The 12791-nt window shown below is 48.9% G+C and overlaps 1 protein-coding gene across 2 annotated transcripts in view; it reads right to left on the reverse strand.

The window, feature by feature from the left end:
* Positions 1-797: 797 nt before the first annotated feature.
* Positions 798-12791, reverse strand: part of NT5M (5',3'-nucleotidase, mitochondrial) — a 49671-nt gene continuing 37677 nt past the window's right edge. Inside the window, exons 4-5 of one of the 2 annotated variants that reach the window (XM_030827952.1) lie at positions 3655-3769; positions 798-1656 (exon numbers count right to left, since the gene is read on the reverse strand). In XM_030827952.1, the coding sequence (XP_030683812.1) occupies positions 1514-1656; positions 3655-3769 (258 nt within the window). In that variant the 3' untranslated portion in view covers positions 798-1513. Of the gene's footprint in view, positions 1657-3636; positions 3770-12791 lie in introns of both variants that reach the window. The other variant, XM_030827951.1, reaches the window with a different exon arrangement.

Raw genomic sequence — 12791 nt, forward strand, 5'->3', positions numbered from 1 at the left:
AGAACAAGAAAATCAAAAAACTCTGCCAACCTTGGGCCATGGGTGCCTTCCCCTTGTCTTCTCTCCTATCTGACCCTGCCTCCAGGGCAGCCCAAAGCATCTCTGTCATATAAGGCAGAGAGGCCTGCCAGGAGAGCCCCAGAGGTGGGGTGAATTAGGGGCGTGGGCAACCCATGTTCCCTTCAAGGGCCATGATGGGAGAGTGGCCAGAGCAGTAAGGGGAAGGGCATAAGGACAAGAAAGTGGTCCCAAAACCTCTCCAAAGGGTAGTGGGGAGGTGGCTGGTTCAAGCTGTCACTTCCCAGTGGGTCAAAAGGAACAGAAGCTGAGGCTCTAACACCAGCCTTCCCCACAGGGCTCCTGCGATCCCACAGAAACTTGGCCTTGGGAGAAGAATGGAGGACGGGGGACCCTGCTCTGGGGCACTGGGGCAGGTGCGGGAAGGAGGCACTTGAGAGAGCAACCAAGTGTCTGGAGCCCATCTCCTAAACCTCACCAACCAGAGGGGGTGGGTGGCCTGAGGAGGCCACAGCTAAGACCCATCTCCTAAGCCTCACTAACCAGATCGAGTGGGTGGCCCAAGGAGACCACCGCTAAGACCCACCTAAGTCTCACCAACGAGAGTGGGTGGGTGGCCCGAGGAGACCACTGCTAGGGCCCACCCTGCGAGGCATGGGCTGAAGTCATGCCTTCCTCTGCCTGTCTTCAATGCAGTGGAACTGCCCAGACACTTATAAGACCTGAAGCTGGGTCCCCAGGGGGGCAGACGCTAGAGGATCTTGGGGCAGGCCACAGCCTTGAGCTACACACATGAACAGCATTTATTTTTCATGCACTCAACACATGTTCAAGCCTACGGACTCTATGCTGGGCCCTGAGCAGGGCCCTGGGAACAGAGGTGTGAGAAACCTCTGAGCTGGTCGAGGCCAGGGCCAGTATCGTTCCCCAGCACAGAGCCTGGTGGCCGCTGTCACCTAGTGAGTGTTTGCTGAATACACAGAAGGTCATGTGGGGTGAGCAGGTTGGGCAGGGCAGCCGGAATAAGGGGTGCTGTGGCTGAGACCATGAGGGGCTCATCCCCACCTGGAAGCATCTCAGTCGCTGGGTTCCTGGTCCTCCTTGCTGATGGCTGCAGACTCTGGGAACAGGGAACCCCCCTCTGCCTCAGAGAACTTGCCTAGGGAGTGGAGACGGCCGCCAGCCCCCTGAACAGTGGCCTCGACTCCTCCCTGTCCTGAGCCCCTGGGCTTCTGGCAGCTTGGAGCCTGCTGCCTGAGGTCAAGCTGAATGGCCTGGGACCACGTGTCTATGTCCAAGCGCCCAGAGGGCCCAGCCCTGCCCCATGATCAGGTTAAGGCCTGGCAGGGCTGGGGAAGGGAAGGGACATGCAGCAGGAGGTCATGGGGCCCAGGAGTCTAGGAGGGACTCCCAGACGAGTGTACTGGCCCCACAGGCCCCGAGCTGGGAGCCCTGAGGTCGGAGCCCCACAGAGGAGCCTGAAGCACAGTCCAGCTCAGCAGGGCCGCTTGCTGTCCAGAATGGCCTTCCAGTCATCCGCCCACGAGTGCAGCCTGCGGCGGGGGGGCTGTAACTGCAGGTGCTGGTTGTGGCAAGCAGTGAAGAGGACATGCTCCCAGCGGGGGGTTGGCTCGGCCCCTGTGGGTGGGAAAGTGGCACTCAGCTCAGCAGTGGAGACCTGGAGCGCAGCTGCCTAGGGTGGAAACCTGGGTATCCAGGCAGGCATCTGGCCTCGCCGAAACTTGTTTCCTCTGTAAAGTGGTGACTGCACGCACACCTGCCTCGCAACAGGTGTGAGGATGGCACGAGATGCGGCAAGGAGGCCCTCAGCACGTGCAGCCAGTGCTTGGTCAACAGGACTGACTATGTGGGCCGCCGTCACCACCAGCACTGCCAAGGGACATGCGCCCCGCCATCCTGATGGCTTATACCACACGGTGTTCCCTGACTTCCCTCTCCGTGCCCCGCCATCCTGATGGCTTATACCACACGGTGTTCCCTGACTTCCCTCTCCGTGCCCCGCCATCCTGATGGCTTATACCACACGGTGTTCCCTGACTTCCCTCTCCGTGCCCCGCCATCCTGATGGCTTATACCACACAGTGTTCCCTGACTTCCCTCTCCGTGCCCCGCCATCCTGATGGCCCAGTGTGGGAAGGCCGGGTGGCACCAGCTCTGCAGCTTACCAGCCGCTGACCACAGGCCCCTACAGCCTCTCCAGGCCTCAATCCCTCGTGTCCACACTGGTGCTGCTGGTGAGACGCCACCCCTTTGGGTTATACACCCGCCCCCAGCAACCTGTGGCTGGAGATGGCGGCCAAGCCAGCCTTTGGGCCCTCAAGGTCATGGCCCCCCACAGGCCACTGTCTGCCCTGACTCTGGCGGGAACCCACGAGGCTGGGGAGGGTGGGGTGGGGTGGGTACACTCGTGGAGTCCACCCTCTGGATGCAGTGATGGAGGTGGGCATGTTTCCCAAGCCAGTTCTAAAACAATCAGGGAAAAAACAGAATTATATTCCCACTGGGGTGTCCAAAAGACTCGACCTGAAACTACTGACGGCTACCAGGAGGAGGATGTCGAAAACCAGGCCAGGGCAGAGCCAGGAGGCAAAGAAACAACACTCACGGGCAGTTTCAATGCCTAGATTTGGCCGGCCGAAGCCCTCCTCACCCCTCTTTCCAGTTAGGTAAACCAAAAAACTTCCCCTCTCCTGTGCTGTGTTGTGTTTTGTTTTGTTTTCTCGAGACAGGGTCTTACTCTGTCACCCAGACTGGAATGCAGTGGTGCAATCACAACTTGCTGCAGCCTCTACCTCCCCAGCTCAGGTGATTTTCCCACTTCAGCCTCCAGAGTAGCAGGGACCACAGGCATGCACCACCATGACCAGCTAATTTTTTTTTTTTTTTTTTTTTTGTAGACAGGGAGTCTCACCACATTGCCCAGGCTGGTCTCCAACTCCCAGGCTCAAACAATCCTTCCACTTCAGCTCCTGAAGTAGCTGGGACTACAGGCATGCACCACCATGCCCAGATAATTTTTGTATTTTTTGTAGAGAGAGTCTCGCTATGTTGGCTAGGCTGGTTTCACACTCCTGGGCTCAAGCCATCCACCCGCATCAGCCTCCCAAATTACAGGTGTGAGTCGCCACGCCCATCTCCCTCTCGTTTCTATGGCAGTTCAAGGTTGACTGGCTTGTTTGGTTTTTGGGAGGGGGGGTCTTCTGTCCCAACCCATCTTCCCCGCAGGAGCTCTGCTCTGCCCTCCTGTCATTCATTGCATCAGTCCACATTGCTTTTGGGGGAAAAAATGGGTTTTGTTGCTAAAAACAAACATTTGGAAACCAGAGTTGAGTCCCCATGTTACATGAGGAAGACAAGGCTTTGAAGCTGAAGGGACTTCCCCAAGGCCACCCCTCAAGCTAACCTTAGAGCTGGCACCCACTCCTCCCAGCTCCCAGGAGCACCAGGCCACAGCCCATACAGAGGGGGCCTTGTCTTCCCGAAGGGGAGGGGCTCAGTGCCTGGCAAACAGCTGGTGACTAAGTGGGGCAGGAAGCAACTGAGTGCTCACTGCCCAGGAGAAGGGGGCCAAGGCTGGGGCCCTCCCCACGTGCTCACCTGTCGCAGGCCACTTGCCTGTGATGTCTGGCCGGTCATCTATGAGAAGGTCAGCAGAGACCACGGTCTTGTCTCTGGTCAGCACAATCTGCTCCAGAAAGTCAGGGCCGAAGTACTTCTCCACCCAGGCATACTGGACGCAAACAGGCGGGGGTGGGTGGTGAGAAGAAAGTGACATCAGACCTGGGAGCCGACCAAGAGCCGAGGGCAGGGGTCAGCCTAGATCTCAGCTAACAGGCAGGGAGGGACGGAGGCCTGACACCAAGGCCCAGCGCCAGGCAGTCAGTGCTGGGAGGGAGTCCAGCCCAGGATGCCGGCACTCAGGGAGCACGCGTGGCTGGTCCACACCCCAGTAGCTAGAAAGCAGCAGCGTCATGACAAACCCAGCCCTGTCCCCCCTTCACACCCAGCGAACACTGCACAGCATAACCCAAACACAGGCAGCAGAGGGCGGCCGTGTGTGCCACCCCTGCCACCTGCTGGGCCACTGCCACCTCCTGCCCCACATGCATGTGGGCAGTGTGTTCTGTTAGGCACTGAAGAAAGAAAACCAAGACAAAAAGCAGTTCCTACCCTCAGGGAGCTTACAGCTGAGGAGACAGTGGTCAAGGCCCTCTTAAACAATGGTTACATAACACCTGGGACAGGCCTACAAAGAAGCCACAGGCTGCCCAAGGAAGGCTTTCTTCAGGACAGGCAAGCTGACCACAGGGGCACCCCTAGCACACAGCACGTTCTAGGCGCTAATGGACATGGGGCAGGGTGTCTGGGCCGACGGATAGCAAACTGGGGTGCTGGTGCTCCCCAGTGGGGGGGAGCAGACCGGGGCCTGGCAAGCCACCAGCATCCTCTCGCCACTGGTAGCCTCTCGGCATCCTTTCCCTTTTCCTTGATTCCGGGGAAATTGACTTTTTCCTATAGGGTAGCTGGTCCTGGCTGCTCTCACCACCCCAGTGCAGCCAGGGGTGGGCATGGCCTAAGCATGGCACCTGCTCTGGCCCATGGGCCCCAGGCACCCTGACTGAGCCCTGCCCAGCTCCAGGCTGTCTCTACAGCCACCCAGATTCCAACACCCTTGTTGATTTCTGACATTGGCAACCAACGCCTTAACTCACAGACCCTGTTACAACTACAGAGGTTAACCAGCAGCAGATTTTAAGCAGAGGAGGGGCAGGACTGGATGCACTTTTCCCCAAAGCTCCTCTGGTTCCTGCATAAACAAACAGAAATACTGAGTGACCCAGGCTGCGCAGGGAGCTCAGGGCATCAGCTGCCACCCTGGGGCAGAGCCGGGCAGGTCCTTGCCCTCTCAGGGACTCCGTTTTTCCCTGTGTATGACAAGGGGATGGGACATGGGTGCCTTAGGGTGGCTTTCTTCCAGTTGGAGGTCGCTTCAGGAGTTCCACTTCACAAAGGCAGACACCGCATGACCCTCTGCAACCGGCCAGCACACAGGACATGAGAAAAGGGCCGGATCTGCAGAGCAGACCAGCCCTACCACTGTCTCAGCGCCACCTTTCCCTGTGGCCACCTCGCTTGCCACGCCCACCCACAACAACCTCCTCTCACTGCTTGACTGTATTATGCTTTTTCCTGCTCAGAGCCTCAAATGTGCCATTTCCTCTGACTGGAACATTCCTTCATGGACACGTGCACACATGCAGACACGAGAGAACATGTGCACACACACATGCACACACACACGAGTATGCACAGGGCCCTTCTCCTAGCCCAGTGAGCACCTATCCTTCTAAAGCTGTCACCTCCTCAGCCTTCCCTGAGCCTTCCCAGTCTAATTGTCCTTCCTAGCAATGTCACAGTCGGAGCTATACATCTCTATAACTTACTTCACATCTGCCCCACAGGACTGTAAATTGCTGGTGCAGGCTGGATGGGGAGCAAGAGCCTGGGGCTAACATTTTTAGCAGACCTACTCCACAGGCATGCAGTGTCCGCCATCGTATCTAAGCCTCACAGCAACCTTCCAAGTAGCCAAACTTTCCTTACTTGTGTAGTAATTTAGCCAATATCGCATGAGGTACAGTTCCAGGAACCAGAGAGACAACGGTCAACAGGAGACCCATGGAGTGCACATAGCAGGAGGAGGCACACAGGCCACAGACAACGCCAGCCAGGGGGCAAGGGCTCTGCAGTCAGCACAGAGCTCCAGCCTCACACAGAGGCCTCACTGCAAAGGTGGCATCTGCTCTGGACCCGACTGACAAGGCGGCCAGCTCTCCGCAGGTCGGCAAGGACATTCCAGGCAGAGGGAACAACAAACGCTGATGTTCCAAGGCAGGCCGGTGCTCAGGTGTTTGAGGAATGGGGAAAACCCTAGAGTGTGGCTGGAACATGGAAAATCTGGGAGTGTGGGAAGAGAAGGGTCAGGTTTTGCTTTTTTAATTTCCACTGCATTGTGACCAATGCTTTTGTAAGATATGAAATCAAATCATGTGCCTGAACACTGCATCACTGACAAATTGCCATGAACGTTTCCAATCACACACACCCAGTTTCCGTGTTTCATCTTGGACCAGCGCCACTCTGCAGACAAAATACAGAGCTGCTCTGCAGAAAGGGTTTGCATAGGAAAATGATGTGCCACGACAGTGGTGACGAGATCCCGTACAGATGAAGAAACGGAGGCTCAGAGAGGGTCTGTGACTTAGCAGGGGTCACATAAATGGCAAAACAAAGTGGGCTGTTTGTATTGAGTTGTGAGAATAGTTAATGTATTCTAGAAACCAGTCCTTTATCAGACAATGCATTTTGCAAATATTTTTTCATGATCTGTGATTTGTCTTTTCATTTTCTGAACGTGCCTTTTGAAGAGCAGAAGTTTTATACTTTTAGTTTTATATGTAGATATGTATTTAACCCATTTGGGGTTGTTTTTTTTTTTTTTTAGAGACAGTCTTGCTCTGTCACCCAGGCTGGAGTGCAATAGCGCGATCTCGGCTCACTGCAACCTCTACCTCCCGGGTTCAAGTGATTCTCCTGCCTCAGCCTCCCAAGTAGCTAGGATCACAGGCGCCTGCCACCATTCCCGGCTAAGTTTTTTGTATTTTTAGTAGAGACAGGGTTTCACCATGTTGGCCAGGCTGGTCTTGAACTCCTGAACTTGTGATCCACCCACCTCAGCCTCCCAAAGTGCTGGGATTACAGGCATGACCCACTGTACCCAGCCAGGGTTAAATTATATATATGGTAAGAGGTAAAAATAGAAGAGGGCATGGGGTTCCCCGTGAGCCTCCTGGAGCCCAGCCATGAGCACTTTTGTGGCCACTGCGCATAGATACCACCAGCTTCTCACGTGAGTATCTCTATCCCTCAGCAGGTTGTCTGGTCCCTGTGTGGTGACACAGGGATGAAAACAGCATCTACCTTGTGGGGGCCTTTGGGGATTTAGTGGAAAATTATGCATCAAAGTCTCAGTACTGCACCTGGCACACAGAAAGTCTTCAGAAAAAGGATTCTAGCTTTTTGACTTACCCTCAAAATTAGGCCGTAAGTCTGGTTCTGATACATATGAGCTGGGGACCTTGGGCAAACCAGTGACTTCCACTGTGAGGTCAGTTTCCTCACAGTGTTGCTGGTATGATCAAACAAAAAACTGTGAGGACACCTGGAGTAATGCCTGATACAGACGTACTAAATAAATGTAATTATTATAACTAGACTTTCATAGCCCCAAATCATCTACATAAAGCAACTAGAATTATTAATTTGGCAAAGTAACAGGATACAAGGTCAATATAAAAAAATCACATGTATTTTTGGAATAAAACTAGAAGTCAATAACGAGGAATTTTGGAAACTATACAAACACATAGACATTAAACAACATGCTCCTGAATGAAGTGGGTCAATGAAGAAATGAAGGAAATTGAAAAATTTATTGAAACAAATGATAATGGAAGCACAACATACCAAAACCTATGGGGATGCAGCAAAAGCAGTACTAAGAGGGAAGTTTATAGCTATAAGTGCCACATCAAAAAAGAAGAAAATGCTTTTGTGGGGGCCTGAATTTTAAAAAATAAAAAAAGAAGAAGAAAAACTTCAAGTAAACAACCTAATGATGCATCCTAAAGAAACAGAAAAACAAGAGCAGGCCAGACCTGGTGGCTCACGCTTATAATCCCAGCACTTTGAGAGGCCGAGGCAGACAGATCACAAAGTCAGGAGATCGAGACCAGCCTGGCCAACATGGTGAAACCCCGTCTCTACTAAAAAAACAAAAATAAGCTGGGCATGGTGGCACTTGCCTGTAGTCCCAGCTACTTGAGAGGCTAAGGCAGGAGAATCGCCTGAACCCAGGAGGCAGAGGTTGCAGTGAGCCGAGACTGTGCCACTGCATTCCAGCCTGGGCGACACAGCAAGGCTCCGTCTCAAAATTTGAAAAAAAGAAAAGAAAGAAAAGAAATAACAAAGATCAGAGCAGAAATAAATGAATATGAAATAAAAAAATACAAAAGATTGGTTTTGTGAAAAGAAACAAAAAGTTGGTTTTTTGGAAAGGTAAACAAAATGACAAACCTTTAGCCAGACTAAGAGAAAAAGAGAGAAGACCCAAATAAATAAAATCAGAGATGACAAAGGAAACATTACAACTGATATTACAGAAATTAAAGGATCATTGGTGGCTACTATGAGCAACTACATGCCAATACATTAGAAAATCTAGAGGAAATGGACAAATTCCTAGATACATGCAATCTACCAAGATTGAACCATGAAGAAATCCAAAACAAACAGACCAATAACAAGTAACAACAACTGAAGCCATAATAAAAAGTCTCCCAGCAAAGAAAAGGCCGGGACCCAATAGCTTCACTGCTGAATTCTACCAAACACTTAAATAACTAATACCAATCCTACTTAAACTATTCAGAAATATACAGAAGGAAGGAATACTTCCAAACTTATTCTGTGAAGCCAGTATTACCGTGATACCAAAACCAGACAAAAACACATCAAAAAAAAAAAAAAAGAAAGAAAACTATAGGCCAATATCACTGATAAATACTGATGCAAAAATCCTCAACAAAATATTAGCAAATGGAATTCAACAACACATTAAAAAGATCATCTGGCATGACCAAGTGGGACTTATCCCAGGGATTCAAGGATAGTTCAGCAAATGCAAATCAATTAATGTGATATATCATATCAACAGAATGAAAGACAAAAAACATATGATTATTTCAATTGGTACTGAAAAGGTATTTGATAAAATTCAGTATCCTTTCATGATAAAAACCCTCAAAAAACTGGGTATGTAAGGAACCTACCACAACATAATAAAAGCCATATATGACAGACCTATATATGGCTAGTATCATACTGAATGGGGAAAAACTGAAAGCCTTTCCTGTAAGACCAGGAACATGACAAGAATGCCTACTTTCACCACTGTGATTCAACATAGTACTGGAAGTCCTCGTTAGAGCAATCAGACAAGAGAAAGAAATAAAAAGCATCCAAATTAGAAAGGAAGAAGTCAAATTATCCTTGTTTGCAGATGACATGATCTTGTATTTGGAAAAACCTAGACTCCACCAAAAAACTACTAGAACTGATAAAGTCAGCAAAGTTGCAGGATACAATATCTGAAAAAAACAGAAACAATCCTGAAAAAAACAGGAACAATCTGAAAAAAAATTAAGAATCCCATTGAAAATAGCTACAAATAAAATAAAATACCTAAGAATTAACCCAAATGAAAGAGCTCTACACTGTAAACTATAAAACACTGATAGAAGAAATTGAAGACACAAAAAGTGGAAAGATATTCATTCCATGTCCATGGATTAGAAGAATAAATATAGTTAAAATGTTCATACTACCCAAAGCAATTTACAGATTTAATGCAATCCCTATTAAAATACCAATGACAGACCGGGCGCGGTGGCTCACGCCTGTAATCCCAGCACTTTGGGAGGCCGAGGTGGGCAGATCATGAGGTCAGGAGATCGAGATCATCCTGGCTAACATGGTGAAACCCCATCTCTACTAAAAAATACAAAAAATTAGCTGGGTGTGGTGGTGGGCGCCTGTAGTCCCAGCTACTTGGGAGGCTGAGGCAGGAGAATGGCATGAACCTGGGAGGTGGAGCTTGGAGTGAGCCGAGATCACGCCACTGCACTCCAGCCTGGGTGACAGAGTGAGACTCCATCTCAAAAAAAAAAAAAAAAAAAAAAAATACCAATGACATTCTTCACAGAAATAGAAAAAACAACCCTAACATTTACACAGAACCACAAAAATTCCAGAATAGCCAGAGCTATCCTAAGCGAAAGGAACAAAACTGGAAAAATCACATTACCTGACTTTAAATTATACTACAAAGCTACAGTATCCCAAATGGCATGTTACTGGCATAAAAACAGACACATAGATCAGTGGATAAGAATACAGAACCAGGCCAGGTGCAGTGGCTCATGACTGAAATCCCAGCACTTTGGGAGGCCGAGGCGGGCGGATAGCCTGAGGTCAGGAGTTCAAGACCAGTCTGGCTAACATGGTGAAACCCCATCTCTACTAAAAATACAAAAATTAGCTGGGCGTGGTGGCACATGCCTGTAGTCCCAGCTACTCCAGAGGCTGAGGCAGGAGAATCACTTGAACCTGGGAGGCGGAGATTGCAGTGAGCCAAGATGGTGCTACTGCACTCCAGCCTGGGCAACAGAGTAAGACTCCATCTCAAAAAAAAAAAGAATACAGAACCCACAGATAAATCCATATATCTAACTTGAACTCATTTTTGACAAAGGTGCCAAGAATATACACTGGGGAAAGAACAGTCTCTTCAATAAATGGCACTGGAAAACTGGATATCCATATGCAAAAGAATGAAACTAGACCCCTATCTCTTGCCATATACAAGAACTACTAAAAGAAAACATTGGGGAAACTCTCCAGGACATTGGTCTGGACGAAGATTTCTTGAATAGTACCCCAAAAGCACAGGCAACCAAAGCAAACACGGACAAATGGGATCACATCCAGTTAAAAAGCTTCTGCACAGCAAAGGATACAGTCAACAAAGTGAAAAGACAACCCACAGAATGGCAGAAAGTATTTGCAAACTATCCATCTGACAAGGGATTAATAACCAGAATATATAAGGAGCTCAATCAACTCTACAGAAAAAAATCTAATAACCTGATTTTAAAATGGGCAAAAGATCTGAATAGACATTTCTCAAAAGAAGACATATGGTGGCTGCATGTGATGGCTCACACCTATAATCCCAGCACTTTGGGCGGCTGAGGTGGGCAGGAGTTCAAGACCAGCCTGGGCCACATAGTGAGACCCCATCTCTACAAGAAATACAAAAATTAGCCAGGCATGGTAGCACACGCTTGTAGTCTCAGCTACTTGGGAGGCTAAGGTGGGAGGACTGATTGAGCCTGGGAAGTCAAGGCTGCAGTGAGTCATGATTATACCACTTGTACACCAGTCTGGGAAACAGGGCAAAACCCAGTCTCAAGAAAAAAAAAAAATTAGTCAGGCTTGGTGGCACACATCCATATTCCCAGCTACTCAGGAGGTTGAGGTGGAAAGATAGCTTCAGTCCAGGAGGTTGAGGCTACAGTGAGCTATGTTCACACCACTGCACTCCAGCCTGAGCTAGAGAGAGAGATCCTGTCTCAACAACACAAAAGACATACAAATGACAAACAGGTATATAAAAAGGTGCTCAATATCGCTGATCATCAGAGAAATACAAATCAAACTACAAGGAAATATCATCTCACCCCAGTCAAAATGGCTTTTATCCAAAAGTCAGGCAATAACAAACACTGGAGAGGACAAGAAGAAAATAAAACCCTTGTACACTATTCGTAGGAATATAATGGCGGTTCCTCTGAAAATCCAGCAGTCCCACTCCTAGGTATATACCCCCCCAAAAAAGGAAATCAGTATATGAAAAAGATACCTGCACTCCCATGTTTATTGCAGCACTATTCACAATAGCCAAAATTTGGAAGCAACCTCCGTGTACATCAACTGATGACTGGATTTAAAAAATGTGGTAAATATACACAATCAAGGACTATTCAGCCATAAAAAAGAATGAGAGCAACCCAGCACTTTGGGAGGCCGAGGAGGGTGGATCAAGAGGTCAGGAGTTTAAAACCAGCCTTACCAACATGATGAAACCCTATCTCTACTAAAAATACAAAAATTAGCCAGGTGTGGTGGTGCATGCCTGTAGTCCCAGCTACTCAGGTGGCTGAGGCAGGAGAATCACTTGAACCCGGGAGGCGGAGGTTGCAGTGAGTAGAGATCACGCCACTGCACTCAAGCCTGGGTGACAGAGCAAGACTCTGTCAAAAAAAGAAAAAGAATGAGGGCCTGTCGTTGTCAACAACATGGATGGCACTGGAGGTCATTAAGTTAAGTGAAATAAGCCAGGCACAGAAAGGGCTATACATGTTCTCACTTACCTATGGGAGCTAAAAATTAAAACAATTGAACTCATGGAGATAGTAAGAGGATGGTTAGTAGAGGCTGGGAAGGGGAGTGGAGGAGTATCTAGAGGGGAAGTGAAGAGGGTTAATGGGTATAAAAAAATAGAAAGAATGAATAAGACCTAGTATTTGCTAGCACAACAGGGTGACTATAATAAAAAATAATTTAATTGTTCATGGCCAGGTGTGGTGGCTCATGCCTGTAATCCCAGCACCTCGGGAGGACAAGGCAGGTGGATTACCTGAGGTCGGGAGTTAGAGACCAGCTGGCCAACACGGCGAAACCCCATCTCTACTAAAAATACAAAAATTAGCTGGACATGGTGGCATGTGCCTGTAGTTCCAGCTACTCAGGAGGCTGAGGCAAGAGAACTGCTTGAACCCAGGAGGCGGAGGTTGCAGTGAGCAGAGATTGTGCCACTGCACTCCAGCCTGAGTGACAGAGAGAGACTCCCATCTCAAAAAAAAAAAAAAAATTGTTCATTTTAAAACAACTAAGAATATAATTGGATTGTCTATAACACAAAGGATTGAATGTTTGAGGTGATGGATACCCCAACTGCCCTGATGTGTTTGTTACACATTGCATGCCTGTATCAAAACATCTAATGTACCTCATAACTATACGCACCTACTATGTACCCACAAAAATTAAAAATTAAAATTAAAAAATCA

Source organism: Nomascus leucogenys, chromosome 14 (genome assembly GCF_006542625.1).
Source record: "Nomascus leucogenys isolate Asia chromosome 14, Asia_NLE_v1, whole genome shotgun sequence".
Taxonomy (NCBI): Eukaryota; Metazoa; Chordata; class Mammalia; order Primates; family Hylobatidae; genus Nomascus; species Nomascus leucogenys.